This window comes from Danio aesculapii, chromosome 3 (assembly GCF_903798145.1).
Source record: "Danio aesculapii chromosome 3, fDanAes4.1, whole genome shotgun sequence".
Classification (NCBI taxonomy): domain Eukaryota; kingdom Metazoa; phylum Chordata; class Actinopteri; order Cypriniformes; family Danionidae; genus Danio; species Danio aesculapii.
In genome coordinates this window covers 60,030,883-60,051,702 of record NC_079437.1, presented here as the reverse complement: position 1 = coordinate 60,051,702, position 20,820 = coordinate 60,030,883, and the positions used below count along the sequence as shown (strand labels likewise).

General features: G+C 38.0%; 2 protein-coding genes and 1 pseudogene across 6 annotated transcripts; all 3 read right to left on the bottom strand.

The window, feature by feature from the left end:
• Nucleotides 1-1,584: 1,584 nt before the first annotated feature.
• LOC130221768 (gastrula zinc finger protein XlCGF57.1-like) lies at nt 1,585-6,676 on the bottom strand (annotated as a pseudogene).
• A 1,048-nt stretch (nt 6,677-7,724) lies between these two features.
• Nucleotides 7,725-20,165, bottom strand: LOC130221765 (gastrula zinc finger protein XlCGF49.1-like). Of its 3 annotated transcripts, none has more exons than XR_008836310.1 (3): nt 20,032-20,121; nt 18,506-18,704; nt 17,445-17,644 (listed from the first exon to the last, which is right to left on the bottom strand). XR_008836310.1 is itself a non-coding variant. In XM_056454358.1 (3 exons), exon 2 carries the CDS (start codon nt 18,573-18,575, stop codon nt 17,949-17,951), a length of 627 nt encoding a protein of 208 aa, XP_056310333.1. In that variant the 5' UTR covers nt 18,576-18,704; nt 20,032-20,121; the 3' UTR covers nt 17,445-17,644; nt 17,929-17,948. The 3 variants fall into 3 exon arrangements, 2 of the variants coding, with proteins under 2 accessions (XP_056310332.1, XP_056310333.1); XM_056454358.1 differs by having other exon boundaries at nt 17,929-18,704; XM_056454357.1 differs by lacking the exons at nt 17,445-17,644; nt 18,506-18,704 and adding an exon at nt 7,725-10,226 and having other exon boundaries at nt 20,032-20,165.
• LOC130221764 (gastrula zinc finger protein XlCGF49.1-like) lies at nt 13,072-16,363 on the bottom strand. 3 transcript variants are annotated; one of them, XR_008836309.1, is made up of 3 exons: nt 16,273-16,363; nt 15,011-15,209; nt 13,072-14,069 (listed from the first exon to the last, which is right to left on the bottom strand). XR_008836309.1 is itself a non-coding variant. In XM_056454356.1 (3 exons), the coding sequence occupies exon 2, from the start codon at nt 15,078-15,080 to the stop codon at nt 14,358-14,360; it is 723 nt and encodes a 240-aa protein (XP_056310331.1). In that variant the 5' UTR covers nt 15,081-15,209; nt 16,273-16,363; the 3' UTR covers nt 13,072-14,069; nt 14,350-14,357. The 3 variants fall into 3 exon arrangements, 2 of the variants coding, with proteins under 2 accessions (XP_056310331.1, XP_056310330.1); XM_056454356.1 differs by having other exon boundaries at nt 14,350-15,209; XM_056454355.1 differs by having other exon boundaries at nt 13,072-15,209.
• Nucleotides 20,166-20,820: the final 655 nt, after the last annotated feature.

The following is a 20,820-nucleotide window of genomic DNA, read 5'->3' as shown; positions in this document are numbered from 1 at the left end:
GTAGCTCAGCCAATGCTGATTGGCTGCTGTTTGTTGCCAAGCGAATGCCGATTGGTTGTCTGTGTGTGGCCAAAGAGCTTAGAATGACCAAGAGGCGACACTCAATTGAACGTTCCATTGCAACAGCAGCGCCCAGCAACAGCCCCGTGATTCCGCCATTTTGAAGTGAAAGCGATCGGCCGTCCATTGGATCTCATTGCTGTCACGATGGCAAGCAGCTGCTTTGTTTTTTATTTATTTATTTAAAAAGCGCGTTAAAGCTGAGATACAACCAGAAAGACGACAATACAAGACTTACTAAGACAATCAGCAGCACTTTTAATAGGTTATTTTACAGGCTTATAATATGCTGTTGTTCTATTGGAATTTTCATTCTAAAATGGCCGCCGCGTGACAGTAGCGGTATCTAGTGGCTGTTTACCAAACAACAACAGAGTGTCGCCTCTTGGTGATTCTATGCTCTTTGGTGTGGCTTGGCTCAATCACTGTCGGATAAAAAGAAAGGTTTTGTGGTATGAAAGTGGCTTTATGGCTTATAATGAATGTTTCTGTTTTAATAGTGACGTTTTATCATGTTTAATGGTAGGTCTGTTCACTGTATGAAACATACTCTGCATTTGGTGTGAACCCAGCATTGTAATAAAAGTCCATGCTGCTTTGTGTTGACTATAAATTACAGCTCCTATAATGTTTGTTTTGTTTTCCATAATTCTGCTTCTGTCAAAAGATAGACTTGTGTCTGTTTGGTATTTGGGCTACTTTGATGGGATTAATACTTTAAGAAGGTTTAGTTAAGATACTCCCAAAATCGTTCCGCATAAATCTGCAGATTTTTACCAAAATTCTGCGCAGAAATAGCTAAAAATGTCCACAGATTCTGTCTGGCCCTAGACATTGGTGACTGCGTTATACCAGGTTAGTGTCTGCTTTTATATTCGGTGTTAGATTAATATTTGCTGGTTGGGAAAATCTATTTGTTCGCTTCTGATATTTATACCTTGATTTGCATTTGTTTATTTTTTTCCACTTAACTGCAAATTAGAAAAAAAACGGTATAAAAAGCACATACTGACAGTTATAGGTACTGTACATTGTTATGGGTCAATGCTAATATTTGGCACAAATCCATCAGTTTTCCTGTTCTGGCTGTTCTTTCTATGAATGAATTATGTAGAAGCACTGTTCATGCGTATTTCTTCGTCGGCTAATAACGCTATATTTCATTGCACAGCAATTAATCTATCAGGCTTTTTAACCAACAGTTTATCTCTATACAGCAATAAGGGGGAGTCTTTGAGACCTACCTGAGCTCAAACTCCCCTCTCGCCCTGCAAACTGTCCAGGCTCGTGGATCTTATAAACTCAGGGCTCTCCCATGCCAAACTCACTTTATAATCAATAATCAGCAAAGTGTGAACTCTTAAAACCCTGATTTAACGTTCACAAATCAGGACTCTTGTCATGTGATTGAAGCAACCTCATTTATATAACCCCCGATCAGAAAAAGTTGTACCTGTAGGAATATTTACAGTTTTAATGCAAAAATGACCAGTCTGTGAGAAGAAGACGAGCCGGAGTCAGAGATTCAATGAAAATGGAAGTTTACTGAAGATAGTTTGAAGTTTCATTAGCAGAAACCAGCTTCAACAATCGCAAATGAGTTTGTAGGCCGCTCTTCTGTCTTACAGTACAACACAGCGATTATACTTCTTACACAAGACCAGAAATGGTGTCAACTCAGGTGAAAGTCTCCTATTGGTTAAGCAAAGATGGACAATTCTAAATAGGTACCTCAATGCAGGGTTGATCTGAGACCAGATAGGGATGGAGATAGAGTTACTGGATCAGGTCGATTATAGACTATTCAGAGCTGATCCCAGACCTGTAGAGCTGACCCCTCTGATGCATATACAAAGCAAGAGAACAATCCAATATAAAAGCTCAAGGTTGTTTCTTTGTATTCTCAGCTGTCGTATCAAACTGGTTCAAAACTGGTATAATCAGCAATCGGTCTGCTATATTCTCACTACACAAACTATATCTAGCATAAAGAGGAATCACAGAAATAAAATAGCAAAATCATATAGGAGTATTAACACAAATGGAAATAACAATAGTAACAGTTGTTTCCAGTCATCAGGAGTCCAGGTCCACTCAAGAGGTCTCCAAGACCTCTGACCTGGCTGGGTAGATCCTGAGGAAACAAAACACTTGGCATACAGAAAAAGCAATGCAACATTCAACTTAATTAATAATCATGAAGACATAAGAAAGGACTTGTGTTACTCAATCTTGGAGCAGACATGCATCAATCAAATCTTGAAAGATGATTAGGGACTGAAGACACCAAGTGATGAAGTGTTTCAGGTGTAGTTTTGTCCCATTCTTCCCGCAAACAAGTCTTAAGGTGGGCAACAGTACGAGGTTTTCGTTGTTGAGATTTGCTCTTCAAAATGCAGCACACATTCTCTATTGGAGACAGGTCAGGACTGCAGGCAGGCCAGTCAAGTACCTGTATCCTCTTCCTCCTCAGCCAGGACTTTATAATATGTGCAGAATGTGGTTTTGCAGTGTCTTGTTGAAATATGCATGGGCGTCCCTGGAAAAGGAGGTGGCTTATTGTGCTCCAAAATCTCTGTACTTTTCAGTAATAATGGTGCGTCACAGAAGTGTTTAAAATCACTCCAGTTCTGTCCAAACAGAGGACATTGTGAAGAAGCTAGCAAATTACTAACAAATAGTCAGGCTAGCATATTACTGAGTGACTCATCTCATGTGCTTTCATGTTTCCTCTCTGACTGAATCTCTTGCCGCAGTGTGAACACACGTATGGTTTCTCTCCAGTGTGAATCCTCTCATGTGCTTTCATATTTCCTAACTCACTGAATCTCTTGTTGCAGTGTGAACACGTGTACGGTTTTTCTCCAGTGTGAATCCTCTTGTGGCATTTCAAATGACTAGTTGTAATAAAAGCCATCTTACACTGAAAGCAGACATGTTTTCTCACACCAGTGTGGATCTTCTGATGTTGTTTTAATTTTGACTGCCATGTAAAACTCTCTCCACACACAGAACTGAATATTGTTTCTCCTTTGTATGAATACGTAGATGAAACTTTAGAAGTGATCCCCTTGCAAATGTTTTACCACATTGATCACATCTGCGTGGTTTCTATCCAGTGTGGATCCTCTTGTGTTCAATAAGGTTTGATGACCGTGTGAAACTCTTACCACACTGGGTACATGTGAATGGTTTCTCTTCAGTGTGGACTATTAGGTGTTTATTGAGGTGCGATAACTGTGTGAAACTCTTTCCACACTGAGTACATGTGAATGGTTTCTCTCCAGTGTGGACCATCAGGTGTTTATTAAGGTTTGATAACTGTGTGAAACTCTTACCACACTGAGTACATGTAAATGGTTTCTCTCCAGTGTGGATCAACATGTGTTCATGAAGTTTTGATGATCGTGTGAAACTCTTACCACACTGGGTACATGTGAATGGTTTCTCTCCAGTGTGGATCATCATATGTGCATTAAGGTTTGATGATCGTGTGAAACTCTTATCACACTGGGTGCATGTGAATGGTTTCTCTACAGTGTGGATCAACATGTGTTCATTAAGTGTTGATGATCGTGTGAAACTCTTACCACACTGGGTACATGTGAATGGTTTCTCTCCAGTGTGGATCAACATGTGTTCATTAAGTGTTGATGATCGTGTGAAACTCTTACCACACTGGGCACATGTGAATGGTTTCTCTCCAGTGTGGATCATCATATGTGTATTAAGGTTTGATGATCGTGTGTAACTCTTACCACACTGGGAGCATGTGAAGGGTTTCTCTCCAGTGTGGACCATCTTGTGAATCTTACGGCTGCTTTGCATCCCAATCAATCTCTTTCCACACTTAGTTCAGGGGAAAAACAATCTTGTCTCTTCTTTTCATTAAAAAAGCCTAGCAAGGATTTTCCAACCTTTACTAGTTCATCATCTTCGCTTCTAATCTCGTTCTTCTGAAATCAAAGAAAACAAAAGTTGTTTTAGCAGAGAAAAGACATTCAAATATGATCAAAATGTGAAGTGAAAAACATGGAAACATTAGAAAAACAAACATTACAGTACGTTATCTGACAGATATTTTATCTGTGCAAAGCATATTTCTGAAACCACCAGTAAATTACACTAGAAATACAAACTAGATACACTATACACTAGATAAGTTGGCGATTCATTCCGCTGTGGCAACCTCGGATTAATAAGGGACTAAGCTGAAAAGAAAATGAATGAATTAATATATATTTCTATATTCTGCATAAGACATAATGGTCTAAACTATGTTCGTCGAACTGTTTGTCAACAAATTTGTATATCTACGCACCCTGTTCACGCAGAGAACGTTATTATTATTTTTTCATTACGACCTGCAGCTGACAGTGAGAGTGACAGCAGGAAAACTCAGCATCAACCTGACTTATTTCTGAAAGACCAACCCGTGCCCTTGTATCCATGTTTGTGAAAGGGCTTCTGCCAAAAATGCAGAATCAAAACTTTTCTAAATCCTGAATCAATATGAGAATTGCTTTTGCACGCTGGAGGGAAAAATGCAGTTCAAAACCGCAATCTGAAGCATGACACGGTGCTTGCCCTGAAGTATTTCTTTTAGACACGCGTGTATGTTTCAAAACTATTTTAGTCACACAAAGCTTGTGTAGATTGCGTTTGTTTACGAATAGGCTATATGCACAGAAGTGCGGTTCAGCCACAGAAAACGTTAAAGGAACCTATAACAACACTGATAATGTAATCGATCATTGTGGACATGAATTTTAAATATATAGTCAGTTAAATAGACCCAAGCATTAATTTAGTTGTTGAAGTGTAAATGAGTTTAAACAAAGAGCAGAGCACAGTCAAAACAAAAAGTTAAGTCGTTGTCTTGGTAAACTAAGTGTAATGTAAAAAGATGGCAGAATATTTCTGTTTTTAACACTCATTATTATTTAGCTGAATAACAAAACATGAGTAAATTTCGCCCTCACATCCAGTCAGCTTTACTTTTATATTCGCACATTTGTTGATTTTTAAACAGTAACTACCTGTCCCTATGTTGTTGCTACTATGAATAATCCGTCTGAAATAGCATACAGATTATTCAAAACAACATTAGCACTACTTAATTGAGTTGAGGTGCACATTTAACTCAGCAGTGAGTTTGGCAGCTGTGGTTTTATGGATATAATCGGTGTTAGCACCCGGACATCCCTTTCAGACAGCTTCCTATTGTGTTCACAGTTACTCCTGTTAGATGTGGTTCTTCTTCTTACTGGTTTGCTAACATTACTCTGGTTATCGTGGCTCTTGATACATCACGAAGACTTGCTGTCTTAGTCACAGATGCACCAGTGAGACGAACACCAACAATTTATCCTCTTTTAGTTTCAGTTTCATCGTCCAACCCCTGTACTTTCACAATCCACATCAACTGTATTTTAAAGCCATAGATGTCTTTTCCACCACATGTTGTCTTTTCCACCACATGTTGTCTTTTCCACCACAGGGGCAGTGTGGTGGAAATAACATTTCTACAGTTTATTGTGAAAAGATTAAAGATAGCCTCATTGATTAGCTTTTAATTGAAACTAGCCCTTCATATATACAAATTACCCCTATTTACCTTAATTGTCTTTGGTTTTTGAAGACATTTTTAAAGGTACAGCATGTTTGGAAATGGCGTAAAATAAATGTATTACTCTGTGAAGCGATATTTACCCTGATTTTTCTTCATGTGTTGTTGATAAATTTAAATTCCCTCCATCTTGAACACGTGCTCTGATGTCATTATTAATTTTCATAGAAACCACCTAAACAAGCTTTCACACAAACTTTTTAAAGCGACATTACAGTGTTGTGGTGGAAATGACACTGATGCTGTGCGACAGCTATATTTTTCTATAAAAATCTATATTGATAAGTCTCACATTAATAGCTTTAAAATATTTAAATTATTTCGCTAGTGCTTAATTAAGATATGCGGATAGTTACCAGACACTATAAAGGTGCAATGGGTGATTGTGTTCAGAAACATTTTCGTTGTGCTGATTGAAAATCTCGTCACATTCTGATAGTAACGATTAAAGTAAATGATCTAAATGTAAATATTTTTCATATTGGCAAGGCACAGGACGAAAATAAAATGTTCGTCGAATTATAAATGTCAGGCCGAAAATTACGATAGGTATCCCAAACTGTGTCAACAAATGTAGATTTGCTTAATTCAGATTAAAATGTGAGCAAAATATGATAAAAGAAACTGGAAACATAATGAATAAACATATGAGTACGTCAGATATTATATCTGTGAATATATCTGAAACAACCAGTAAGTTACACTAGAAACACAAATGAATGAAGCTACACAGATAACATTAGCAACTGTGAATAAAGATAAGATGTTATCCTAATTCCTGAAGGGATAATCGGCAGCAAAGTTAAAGATATCACACTGGTGGACGCTACAGAAGTCAGATATAATACACTTACTTTGAAAAGACGCACAACACCCGTAACAGAAGTATAATTATACAGCAAACGGCAAAGTTTAGCATTCATCAGCGATCCGATTCATACTCCATCCACTTCATACACTGAGCGCCGAGGGCGGGATATTAGCCTGTGTGTGGCTCAGCGAATGATGATTGGCTGCTGTTACTTAGCGAATGCTGATGGGTGTGGCGTCGCGAATGCTGATTGGCTGCCTCTGCGTGGCCTAGCGAATAGAAAGAGGTTTTGTGGTCTGAAAGTGGTTTATAATGAATGTTTCTGGTTTAATAGTGAAGTTTTATCATGTTTAATGGTAGGTCTGTTCACTGTATGAAACATACTTCACGTTTGGTGTGAACCCAGCATTATAATAAATGTTTGTTTATTATAATGTTTATTATATTATAATGTTATATAATGTTAATGTTATTATAATGTTTGTTTTGTTCTCCATAATTCTGCTTCTGTCAGATGTTAGACTTGTGTCTGTTTGATATTTAGGCTACTTTGATGGTAGTAATGTGGGTTTATAAATGACCCAAAGATTTAACATCTAATATACATTTAAGCAATTACACATATTCATTTGTCACTTTAATATTCATTCATTCAATTTCTTTTCGGCTTAGTCCCTTTATTAATCTGGGGTCGCCACAGCGGAATGAACCGCCAACCTATCCAGCATATGTTTTACACAGCGGATGCCCTTCCAGCTGCAACCCATCACTAGGGAAAGTTACTTTAATGTGTTTGAATGAAAATTATTTAATAGTAGCGTATGGTAAGCTGGAGTACATTTATACATTCTTACTGTTATAACCGGCCTTTCGAGAGCAGACATAATGCTGAAGTGAAAATGTGTGTGAATGTGTGTGTGTTTTATTCACGGCACTTCTTATGTCAGACCCCCTGTCCCTTCTCTCATGGATTCCCACAAAAATGAGGCATAATGGCACATAAACAGTCCCTTTAGATAAATGTATGTATATCAGCTTGTGTGTGTGTTTTAATGGATTGATTTATTTCATGTTGCGTAGATTTAAATGTTCACCTGAAAAGCATTTCCTGACCCGATATTTAGTTTTTAATTGTTCAATAGTGAAAGCTGTCCACAAACTGAACATGCAAATATACATCAATTCTTTTATTACTATTAGTAGTAAACAATAATAATAACTTCCTTATAAAGGCACTTTCTCCTGAGGAAGAAACAAGGCAGGGGCTCAAATCTGAAGAAACTTGGTACAGAGTAATGTAAATGTTCAGATCACGGTGAGCCTTTGGCCATAATTATTTATATTGTGGACTAAAATTAAACTGTAAATAAAGACAAACACAGAAGCTCATGTTCTGGGTCTCTTCATTTACACACAGTCACACTGATGGCCCACTAGAGGCCGGTCTTTGTCAAGAGTGAGAACGGCATCAATATTCATGACAAAGCCCTCACTTTCTGTGTCTCACTTGTAAATCAATATATTGTTCACAGTGAACGAGTAAACAGGGTGATTCTCAGATACTTACATGGCAAAAGCTCTAAACATTATCAATTAGTCAGTAAAATCTGTGTGTATACAGTAGTAAAGACATAAGAAAGGACTTGTGTCACTCAATCCTGGAGTGGACATCCATCAATCAAATCCACGCCATCATACCGCTTTGTGATGTTGCCATTCCTTTTCACAACACTTAAAAGATGATTAGGGACTGAAGACACCAAGTGATGAAATGTTTCAGGTGTAGTTTAGTCTCATTCTTTCTGCAAACAAGTCTTAAGGCAAGTAAAAATTAGGGCTGGACGATATGGCAAAAATTTATATCACGATATATTTCTTAATTTCGGTCGATACGATATAATTCCGATATCGAAATGGACAATATTAAAAGCCAGGAAAAAACTGCCAAGAACGCACACAATGTCTGTACCTACACATGTCTGCAAACTAAATTTGCAAACTTTTTAATACCTCCCAGGATCTTATAACGTTTTTTTTAAATAAAAAAAGTACAAAAAAATTTAAGTTCACTTTTTATTTGTATTTAGACTTTACAAACAGATGAGTATATTCATAGTTCGGGTTGCTTTTCATCTTGAACGTCTTTTAAGGGTTCTATCTGTCTCAGAGCACCAAAACTAAGTTTATCTGAACTTAAAAAGCTGAAACACTTCCACACCACTGCATTAGTCTTTCCTGATAAACTAATCTGTCTGCATTCTTACTCGTGGAAGCTTGTTCATTCACATCTGTGTTCAGGGCGCTCGTTTTGTAGCTAAATCTTTCTGCGACGGTCACGGAGCTTAACCAACTGCTGAGCGCTGGCAGCGTGTCTGTGATGTACGTCATCACGCAAGCGACATCGCGCTCTTTCTGACGGCTGAGCACTGAAAGTCATTCAGGTACAAATGATACAATGTATACGATCTTATATATAATAAAATGTATATGCAAAAAATCTATCGCGATATATATTGATATTGAATTATTGTCCAGCCCTAGTAACAATACGAGGTCTTCAAAATGCAGCACACATTCTCTATTGGAGACAGGTCGGGACTGCAGGCAGGCCAGTCAAGTACCTGTATCCTCTTCTTCCAGAGCCAGGACTTTATAATATGTGCAGAATGTAGTTTTGCAGTGTCTTGTTGAAATATGTATGGGCGTCCCTGGAAAAGAAGGCAGAATAGTGTGCTCCAAAATCTCTCTGTACTTTTCAGCAATAATGGTGCGTCACAGAATAGCAAGTGTTCAAAATCACTCTAGTTCTGTCCAAATGTAACGGAGGCCAGCTAGTAAGTGCTATGCAGGTACACCTCACTCCTCTGACCTCTAAAGGTGCTCTAGTGACAGACGCTAGAGGCCATGGTCTTTAGCCTCCTTGTTAGAGCAATCAACTCACATGCGGAAGGTCGCCGGTTCGAGCCCAGCTTGGAGTGGGTTGGGTGGTGTAGACTATTTAAATACAGATAATAACTCTCTAGAAAACAACTGGTTATCATGAGGAATTATTAAAAAAAACAATATATGCAAGTCAGGCTAGCAAATTACTTAGTGAATCTTCTCATGTGCTTTCAGGTTACATATCTGATTGAATCTCCTGCCGCAGTGTGAACACATATACGGTTTCTCTCCAGTGTGAATCCTTTGGTGCCGTTTCAAATCATCCGCTGTGATAAAAGTCTTCTCACACTCAAAGCAGACATATTCCCTCACACCAGTGTGGATCTTCTGATGTTTTCTTAAACTTGACTGCCGTGTACAACTCTTTCCACACACAGAACATGAATATGGTTTCTCATTTGTATGAGAAACCATTAGATGGATCTTCAGAAGCGATCCCCTTGTAAATGTTTGACCACAGTGATCACATTTGTGTGGTTTCTGTCCAGTGTGGATCACCATGTGTTGATTAAGGTGTGACGATTGTCTGAAATTCTTCCCACACTGGGTACATGTGAATGGTTTCTCTCCAGTGTGGATCATCATGTGTTCATGAAGGTTTGATGATCGTGTGAAACTCTTACCACACTGAGTGCATATAAATGGTCTCTCTCCAGTGTGGATCATCAGATGTCTATTAAGGGATGATGATTGTGTGAAACTCTTACCACACTGGGTACATGTGAATGGTTTCTCTCCAGTGTGGACCATCATGTGAATTTTACGGCTGCTTTGCACCCCCTTCTGAAATCAAAGGAAATAGAGTTGTTTTAGCAGACAAAACTCATTTAAATATGATCAAAATGTGAAGTGAAAAGAAACTGGGAACATTAGATAAACAAACAAACACAGTACGTGATCTGTCAGATATTATATCTGCGCAATCGCATTTCTGAAACCCAGCAGTTTGGCGAAACTCTATGTAACTCAATTACATTAGTAATACAAATGAATGAAAGGTACACAGATAACATTAGAACCGAGTAAAGGTTAAATATTTTATATATTCATTTATATGTATTTTTATATTCTGCATAAGGTATAAAGGACTAAAATATGTTCATCAAATTAAACATTCAGTGGCCTCACGGTGGCACAGTGTGTGGCACGATCGACTCATAGCTAGAAGGTCGCTGGTTCGAGCCTCTGCCGTATGTTTTAAAACTATTTTAGTCACACAAAGCTTGTGTAGATTGTGTTCGTTCATGAACTAACTTATATTGACCCCACACCGGCTATTCAACGTGTTACTCCTTACATATCTATAGTTATACATTGTGATTTCCTATCCTGTTTGAGCACTGGTTATCCAGATTTGGTGATCCTGAAAAGTTCCTATCCGGATCAGATTGATCCAATCCAATGTTGCTTTGAAAAACTGGCTCAAAAAGCAATCTGGATTACGTGATCACAGATCGAAAAAAGGATTACTAAATCCAGATCATTTTCCTCCAGATTAAACCTTTTGGAAAACCGGGCCCAGGATACAATGTTTGACCCGCTGGGTGCACATAGTCCTCCAGAACGCTTCGGTAGTCCTTGGCAGTGATGCTTCATCTAGCACCAGTATTGGGCCTAGGGAATGCCATGATATTGCAGCCCAAACCATCACTGATCCCCCCACCCAATGCTTGATTCTGGGCATCAATGGTCTGGGTGGGATGCTTTTTTGAGGGCTTCTACACACTGTAACTCTCCCAGATGTGGGAAGGATGGTGAAGGTGGAAGGCATTGGCATGAATAGGCAAAGGTTTGGCAGGCGGCCATGTATATTGACCCTCTGGAGCTCCTGGCTAACAGTTTTGGTGGAAACAGGAGAGTTGAGGTGCACATTTAACTCAGCAGTGAGTTTGGCAGCTGTGGTTTTATGTTTTTTGGATACAATCGTTGTAATCACAGGGACATCCCTTTCAGACAGCTTCCTATTGCGTTCACACTTACTCTTGTTGGATGTGGTTCTTCTTCTTGATAGTTTGCTGACATTATTCTGGTTATTGTGGCTCTTGATACATCACGAAGACTTGCTGTCTTAGTCACAGATGCACCAGTGAGACGAACACCAACAATTTATCCTGTTTTAGTTTCAGTTTCATCGTCCAACCCCTGTACTTTCACAATCCATATCAACTGTATTGTAAAGCCATAAATGTCTTTTCCACCACGTTGTCTTTTCCACCACAGCGGGCAGTGAGGGCAGTAGAAATAACATTTCTACAGTTTATTATGAAAAGATTAAAGATAGCATCACCGATTAGCTTTGAATTGAAACTAGCCATTCATATATACAAATTACCCCTATTTACCTTAATTGTCTTTGGTTTTTGAAGACATTTTTAAAGGTACAGCATGTTTGGAAATGGCGTAAAATAAATGTATTACTCTGTGAAGCGATATTTACCCTGATTTTTCTTCATGTGTTGTTGATAAATTTAAATTCCCTCCATCTTGAACACGTGCTCTGATGTCATTATTAATTTTGATAGAAACCACCTAAACAAGCTTTCACACAAACTTTTTAAAGCGACATTACAGTGCTGTGGTGGAAATGACACTGACGCTGTGCGACAGCTATATTTTGTATATAAAATAATATTGATAATAGTCTCACATTAATAACTTTAAAATATTTAAATTATTTCGCTAGTGCTTAATAAAGATACATTATTAGTTACCAGATACTATAAAGGTGCAATGGGTGATTGTGTTCAGAAACATTTTTGTTGTGCTGGTTGAAAATCTCCTCACATTCTGATAGTAATGATTAAAGTAAATTATGTAAAGGTCAATATTTTTATCTCCCGGATAAGGCACAGGACTAAAATAAAATGTTTGTTGAATTATAAATTTGATGATAGGTATCCCAAACTGTGTCAACAAATGTAGATTTGCTTCATTCAGATCAAAATGTGAGCAAAATATGAAGAGAAAAGAAACTGGAAACAATATTATGAATAAACATACGAGTACTTTATCTGACAGATATTATATCTGTGCAAAGCATATTTCCGAAACAACCAGTAAATTACACTAGAAATACAAATAAATAAAGCAAAGCTACACTGATAACATTAGCAACTATGAATAAAGGTACATATTTTCCTGAAGGGATAATCGACAGCAAAGTTAAACATATCACACTCGTGAACGCTACAGAAGTCAGATATAATACACTTACTTTGAAAAGACGCACAACACCCGATACAGAAGTATAATTATACAGCAAACGGCAAAGTTTAGCATTCATCGGCGATCCGATTCATACTCCATCCACTTCATACACTGAGCGCCGAGGGCGGGATATTAGCCTGTGTGTGGCTCAGCGAATGCTGATTGGCTACTGTTACTTAGCGAATGCTGATTGGCTGATCTGTGGGTTAGCGAAATCTGATTAGCTGCCTCTGCGTGGCTTAGCGAATAGAGGTTGTGTGGTGTGAAAGTGGCTTTGTCGTTTCCAATGAATGTTTCTGTTTTCAGTGTTGCCAGATTGGGCGGTTTCCCCTCCAATCGGGCGGTTTTGAATAAAAAAAAGGACATAGGCGGCTAGTGAAAATTTGGCCGGTTTTGCAACGTAGAACCCCCCCCCCCCCCCCACACACACTTAGCCTGATTTCCAGATGACTGGGTGGGTATTTTTGCATTTCAGCGTGTTTTGGAGCTGGAATCAGTCAGTTACATCTCGCAACACTGTTATAATAGTGACATTTTATGTTTAATGGTAGGTCTGTTCACCGTATGAAACATATTTTGCATTTGCTAAGAACCCAGCATTATAATAAAAGTCCACGCTGCTCTATAAACTATGTTGGCTATAAATTACAGCTCCTATAATGTTTGTTTTGTTCTCCATAATTCTGCTTCTGTCAGATGTTAGACTTGTGTCTGTTTGATATTTAGGCTACTTTGATGGGAGTAATGTGGGTTTATAAATGACATTTAAGCAATTACGAGTATTCATTTGTCACTTTAACATTCATTCAATCATTTTCTTTTCGGCTTACTCCCTTTATTAATCTGGGGTCGCCACAGCGGAATGAACTGCCAACCTATCCAGCATATATTTTGTGCAGTGGATGCTTTTCCAGCTGCAACCCATCACTAGGGAAAGTTACTTTAATATGTTACGATGAAAAATTTTTAATAGTAGCGTATGGTAAAAGCAAAAGCTCTAACCATTATCAATTAGTCAGCAAAGTCTGTGTATATACAGTAGTAAAGACATAAGAAAGGACTTGTGTCACTCAATCCTGGAGTGGACATCCATCAATCAAATTCACGCCATCATACCGCTTTGTAATGTTGCCATTCCTTTTCACACTTAAAAGATGATTAGAGACTGAAGAAACCAAGTGATGAAGTGTTTCAGGTGTAGTTTTGTCCCATTCTTCCTGCAAACAAGTCTTAATGTGGGCAACAGTACGAGGTCTTCGTTGTTGCGATTTGCACTTCAAAATGCACCACACATTCTCTATTGGAGACAGGTCAGGACTGCAGGCAGGCCAGTCAAGTACCTGTATCTTCTTATTCCACCGCCAGGACTTGTGCAGAATGTGGTTTTGCAGTGTCTTGTTGAAATATGCATGGGCGTCCCTGAAAAAGACGGCAGCATATTGTGCTCCAAAATCTCTGTACTTTTCAGCAATAATGGTGCGTCACAGAAGAGCAAGTGTTTTAAATCACTCCAGTTCTGTCCAAACAGCTCCCAAAAGTTGATTTTGCGTGATAGGAGCCCTTTAAAGCTACTGAGGACATTGTGAAGAAGCAAACTGCTTGATGCTAAGCCCGTCTTTCAAAGACTATTTAAAGACCGATAATAACTCTTTAGAAAACAACTGGTTATCATGAGAAAAGATTAAATAACAATACATACAAGTCAGGCTAGCAAATTACTGAGTGAATCCTCTCATGTATTTTCACGCTTCCTTTCTGACTGAATCTCTTGCCGCAGTGTGAACACTTGTACGGTTTCTCTCCAGTGTGAATCCTTTGGTGCCGTTTCAAATCATCAGCTGTAATAAAAGTCTTCTCACACTCAAAGCAGACATATTCCCTCACACCAGTGTGGATCTTCTGATGTTTTCTTAAACTTGACTGCCGTGTACAACTCTTTCCACACACAGAACATGAATATGGTTTCTCATTTGTGTGAACTCTTTCATGAAGCTTTAGAAATGAACCCCTTGCAAATGTTTTACCACAGTGATCACATTTGTGTGGTTTCTCTCCCGTGTGGATCAACATGTGTTGATTAAGGTGTGACGACTGTCTGAAATTCCTCCCACACTCGGTACATGTGAATGGTTTCTCTCCAGTGTGGATCATCATGTGTTCATGAAGGTTTGATGATCGTGTGAAACTCTTACCACACTGTTTGCATATAAATGGTCTCTCTCCAGTGTGGATCATCATGTGTTTATTAAGGGAGGATGACTGCGTGAAACTCGTACCACACTGGGTACATGTGAAAGGTTTCTCTCCAGTGTGGATCATCATATGTCTATTAAGGTTTGTTGATTGTGTGAAACTCTTACCACACTGGGTACATGTGAAGGGTTTCTCTCCAGTGTGGACCATCTTGTGAATCTTACGGCTGCTTTGCATCCCAATCGATCTCTATCCACACTCAGTGCAGGCGAAAAAAAAATCTTGTCTCTTCTTTTCATTTAAAAAGCCTAGCAAGGTATTTCCAACCTTTACTAGTTCATCATCTTCGCTTCTAATCTCGTTCTTCTGAAATCAGGGAAACAAAGTTGTTTTAGCAGAGAAAAGACATTCAAATATGATCAAAATGTGAGGTGAAATATTAGATAAAGAAACATTACAGTACGTTATCTGTCAGATTTTATTTCTGTGCAAATCATTTTTCAAAAACAACTAGTAAATGACATTAGAAATACAAATGAATGAAAGGTACACCGATAACATTAGCAACCGAGTAAAAATAAAAAATATATATTCATTTATATGAATTTTTATACTCTGCATAAGGCATAAAAGGACTAAAATATTTTCATTGAATTAAACATTCACCGGCCTCACAGTGGTGCAGTGGGTAGCACAATCACCTCACAGCGAGAAGGTCGCTGGTTCAAGCCTCGGCCGAGGTAAGTGCAGTAAGTGATGGTCTTCAGAAACATGTTTTGCTGTGCTGGTTGAAAGTCTCTTTGGACGGCAGGGAGGGACAAGTGTTTTCAAAGCTATTAGGTTAAAGTTAGCATTATCCTAGTTCTCTAACTGCACCTATATATGCAGATCAAACCGCGGGATAATCAACAGCAAAGTTAAACATATCACAGTCACGAATGTTACAATTGTCAGATATAATACACTTATAATACACTGATTCTCAATCAATCTCTTTCCACATTGAGTGCAGGCTAAAACAATATTGTCTCTTCTTTTTATTAAAAATACCTCCAGTCAGTAAATGAGGTGTTTTGAATGAGAAGTTCATCATACTCGCTTCAATGTGTTCACACACTCTCATTATTGTTAAGGTCTGAAATCAAAATAAAGTTGATATAGCGGACACAAGCCATTCAAAATCTGAACAAAACCTGAAGCGAGAAACATTACTAATGAATAAAAGAGTATGTTATCTGACAGATATTATATCTGTGCGAAGCATATTTCAGAAACCACCAGTAAATTACACTAGAAATACAAATGAATGAAGCTACACAGATAACATTAGCAACTGTGAATAAAGGGACATATTTTCCTAATTCCTGAAGGGATAATCGGCAGCAAAGTTAAACATATCACACTCGTGAAAGCTATATAATACACTTACATTGAAAAGACGCACAACACCCGTAACAGAAGTATAATTATACAGAAAACGGCAAAGTTTAGCATTCATCAGCGATCCGATTCATACTCCATCCACTTCATACACTGAGCGCCGAGGGCGGGATATTACTGTGTGGTTCAGCGAATGCTGATTGGCTGCCTGTATGTGGCGTCGCGAATGCTGATTGGCTGCCTGTATGTCATTCACTCGGGAAAAGAGAAAGGTTTTGTGGTCTGAAAGTGGTTTATAATGAATGTTTCTGGTTTAATAGTGACGTTTTATCATGTTTAATGGTAGGTCTGTTCACTGTATGAAACATACTTCACGTTTGGTGTGAACCCAGCATTATAATAAAGTCCATGCTGCTCTATAAACTATGTTGACTATAAATTGCAGCTCCTATAATGTTTGTTTTGTTCTCCATAATTCTGCTTCTGTCAGATGTTAGACTTGTGTCTGTTTGATATTTAGGCTATTTTGATGGGAGTAATGTGGGTTTATAAATAACCCAAAGAATTAACATGTAATATACATTTAACCAATTACGCGCATTCATGTCACTTTAATATTCATTCAATCATTTTCTTTTCAGCTTAGTCCCTTTATTAATCTGGGGTCGCCACAGCGGAATGAACCACTGACCTATCCAGCATATGTTTTACACAGCGGATGCCCTTCCAGCTGCAACCCATCACTTAAGTTTAATGTGTTTGAATGAAAATTATTTAATAGTAGCGTATGGTAAGCTGGAGTACATTTATACATTCTTACTGTTATAACCGGCCCTTCGAGAGCAGACATAATGCTGAAGTGGACCTCAGTGAAAATGTGTGTGAATGTGTGTGTGTTTTGTTCACGGCACTTCTTATGTCAGACCCCCTGTCCCTTCTCTGATTAATTCCCACAAAAATGAGGCATAATGGCACACAGACAGTCCCTTTAGATATATGTATGTATATCAGCTTGTGTGTGTGTTTTAATGGATTAGCTTATTTCATGTTACATAGATTTAAATGTTCACCTGAAAAGCATTTCCTGACCTGATATTTAGTTAATTGTTTGATAGAGAAAGCGGTCCACAAACTGAACATGCAAATATACAGAGTGGGCCATTTATATGGATACACCTTAATAAACCCATTGGGAATTTCACAAGAAAAACAATGGTGTGCTTGGTTTTAACATAACTTTATTCTTTCATGAGTTATTTACAAGAAGTATTCAAAATACACCACACATTCTTTATTGGAGACAGGTCAGGACTGCAGGCAGGCCAGTCAAGTACTTGTATCCTCTTCTTCCACAGCCAAGACTTTATAATATGTGCAGAATGTGGTTTTGCAGTGTCTTGTTGAAATATGCATGGGCGTCCCTGAAAAAAAAAAAAAAAAAAAAAAAACAGCATGTTGTGCTCTAAAATCCTTTCATTACAGGTGCATCACAGAAGTGCAAGTGTTTTAAATCACTCCAGTTCTGTCCAAACAGCTCCCAAAAGTTGATTTTGCATGATAGGAGCCCTTTAAAGTTACTGAGAGCTTCGTAAAGAAGCACACTGCTTGATGCTAAGCCCTTGTTGCAAAGACTATTTAAAGACCGATAATAACTCTCTAGAAAACAACTGGTTATCATGAGAAAAGATTAAATAACAATACATACAAGTCAGGCTAGCAAATTACTTAGTGAATCCTCTCATGTATTTTCAGGCTTCCTCTCTGATTGAATCTCTTGCCGCAGTGTGAACACTCGTACGGTTTCTCTCCAGTGTGAATCCTTTGGTGCCGTTTCAAATCATCAGCTGTAATAAAAGTCTTCTCACACTCAAAGCAGACATATTCCCTCACACCAGTGTGGATCTTCTGATGTTTTCTTAAACTTGACTGCCGTGTACAACTCTTTCCACACACAGAACATGAATATGGTTTCTCATTTGTGTGAACTCTTTCATGAACCTTCAGAAATGAACCCCTTGCAAATGTTTTACCACAGTGATCACATGTGTATGGTTTCTCTCCCGTGTGGATCAACATGTGTTGATTAAGTTGTGACGATTGTCTGAAATTCTTCCCACACTCGGTACATGTGAATGGTTTCTCTCCAGTGTGGATCATCATGTGTTCATGAAGGTTTGATGATCGTGTGAAACTCTTACCACACTGAGTGCATGCGAACGGTCTCTCTCCAGTGTGGATCATCATGTGTTGATTAAGGTTTGATGAATATCTGAAACTCTTACCACACTGGGTGCATGTGAAGGGTTTCTCTCCAGTGTGGACCATCTTGTGAATCTTACGGCTGCTTTGCATCCCAATCAATCTCTTTCCACACTGAGTTCAGGGGAAAAACAATCTTGTCTCTTCTTTTCATTAAAAAAAGCCTAGCAAGGATTTTCCAACCTTTACTAGTTCATCATCTTCGCTTCTAATCTCGTTCTTCTGAAATAAAAGAAAACAAAAGTTGTTTTAGCAGAGAAAAGACATTCAAATATGATCAAAATGTGAAGTGAAAAACATGGAAACATTAGAAAAACAAACATTACAGTACGTTATCTGACAGATATTTTATCTGTGCAAAGTATATTTCTGAAACCACCAGTAAATTATACTAGAAATACAAATGAATAAAGCTACACAGATAACATTAGCAACTGAGTAAAGGTCAAATATTTTATATATTCATTTATAATCATTTATATATTCTGGGTAAGGCATAAGACTAAAAATGTTCATCCAATTAAATATTGTCGGGCCGACATCTCCCATAATTGCGATAAGTAACCCAAACTGTCTGTCAACAAATGTAGATTTGGGCTTCTGCACATCTCCGTTTACGCATAGAGGAAGAAAATGTCAAGTAAGAAACGCAAATATAGCGGCAGCTAGATTGGTTTCGAGTTTACATGGACTGGAGATGCAGAAAATCCAAATCCGCAGTGTGTAGTCTGTGGTGAGGTTTCAGCTAATAGCAGTCTTAAGCCCTAATATATGGTCCGGCGCTTACAAACAAAACTGTAGGTTTTTTTTCCAAGGAAAATTGTAGGAACAAAGCAGCAGCTTTCATCTGAAAAGTTGCACCATCGGTTTCCTGGCTACACTGCAGCATCCACCAAGAAGCTCTAGTGATGGAGAACATGCCAGAACTTTTGGCTGTACTCAATGACGCTGTGAAAATTGCCATGGTCATATAAGCTCATCCATTAAATTCATGTACTTTATTCTTTTTATTTTAATTGCGTATACAGAAAATATGTGTATTTAGTTATTGTAGTTAAAATGTGGAGTTTAATTGGTGAAAGGGGTGCTTGACAGGTGTCAAATATAAGAAAGGGGTGCACACAGCAAAAAGTTTGGGAACCACTGGTCTAGGGGGTCGAATCGAGATCGAGATCTTTTTAGGATTAATTGTGCAGCTCTAATGTGTTCACACAATCTCATTATTTTAAGGTCTGAAATCAAAAAAACTGAAATTGTTTTAGAAAAAAAGCTATTCAAAATCTGAGCAAAACCCTTAGTGGAAAACATTGTTAATGAATAAACATATGAGTACGTTATCTGACAGATATTATATCTGTGCAAAGCATATTTCAGAAACAACCAGTAAATTACACTAGAAATACAAACAAATAAAGCTACACAGATAACATTAGCATTAGCAACTGTGAATAAAGGTAAGATGTTTTCCTATTTCCTGAAGGGATAATCGGCAGCAGGATAAACATATCACACTCGTGAACGCTACAGAAGTCAGATATAATACACTTACTTTGATAAGACGCACAACACCCGTAACAGAAGTATAATTATACAGCAAACGGCAAAGTTTAGCATTCATCAGCGATCCGATTCATACTCCATCCACTTCATACACTGAGCGCCGAGGGCGGGATATTAGCCTGTGTGTGGCTCAGCGAATGCTGATTGGCTGCTGTGTGTTGCCCGGCGAATACTGATTGGCTGCAGTGTGTTGCTTAGCGAATGCTGATTGGCTCAATCACTGTCGGCTAAAGAGAAAGGTTTTGTGGTCTGAAAGTGGTTTATAATGAATGTTTCTGTTTTAATAGTGAAGTTTTATCATGTTTAATAGTAGGTCTGTTCACTTGTATGAAATGTGCTTCATGTTTGGTGTGAACCCAGCATTATAATAAAGTCCATACTGCTTTCTAACATAATGAATAGACCTAATAGTAAAGACTTGTGTCTGATGAAATCTGTCTTTGTTACTTACTTTGATGGGAAATACGTGTTTCTTATAAATAACCCAAATAATTAACATCTATAGTGTTTTTAATGTGTGTGATTGTCTTTAATTTCCATGGTACTTCTTTGTATTTATGTTATAATTGACTGATTAATTTATTTCATGAAATATCAGTGCATTTATTTAAATTTATCTATGAAATATATATTTCTGTACGTTTCTGGTAGTGATCATTCTGTGATACACTCTACATTTTCTTTATACAAAAATACGTTTTTAAAGACAATAGCTAAGAATAATACTTACCTGAAATAAATTTCAATAATTGTTGAATCTCTTAAACGTATTAGAACA

Coding starts and splice junctions, on each gene's coding strand:
- LOC130221764 (XM_056454355.1), bottom strand. CDS start 15,080: ATGCAAAGCAGCCGTAAGATTCACAAGATGGTCCACACTGGAGAGAAA.
- LOC130221765 (XM_056454357.1), bottom strand. CDS start 20,100: ATGAATGCTAAACTTTGCCGTTTGCTGTATAATTATACTTCTGTTACG. Junction 10,227..20,031: donor GTGTTGTGCGTCTTATCAAA/GTAAGTGTATTA, acceptor CTTTGATTTCAG/AAGGGGGTGCAAAGCAGCCG.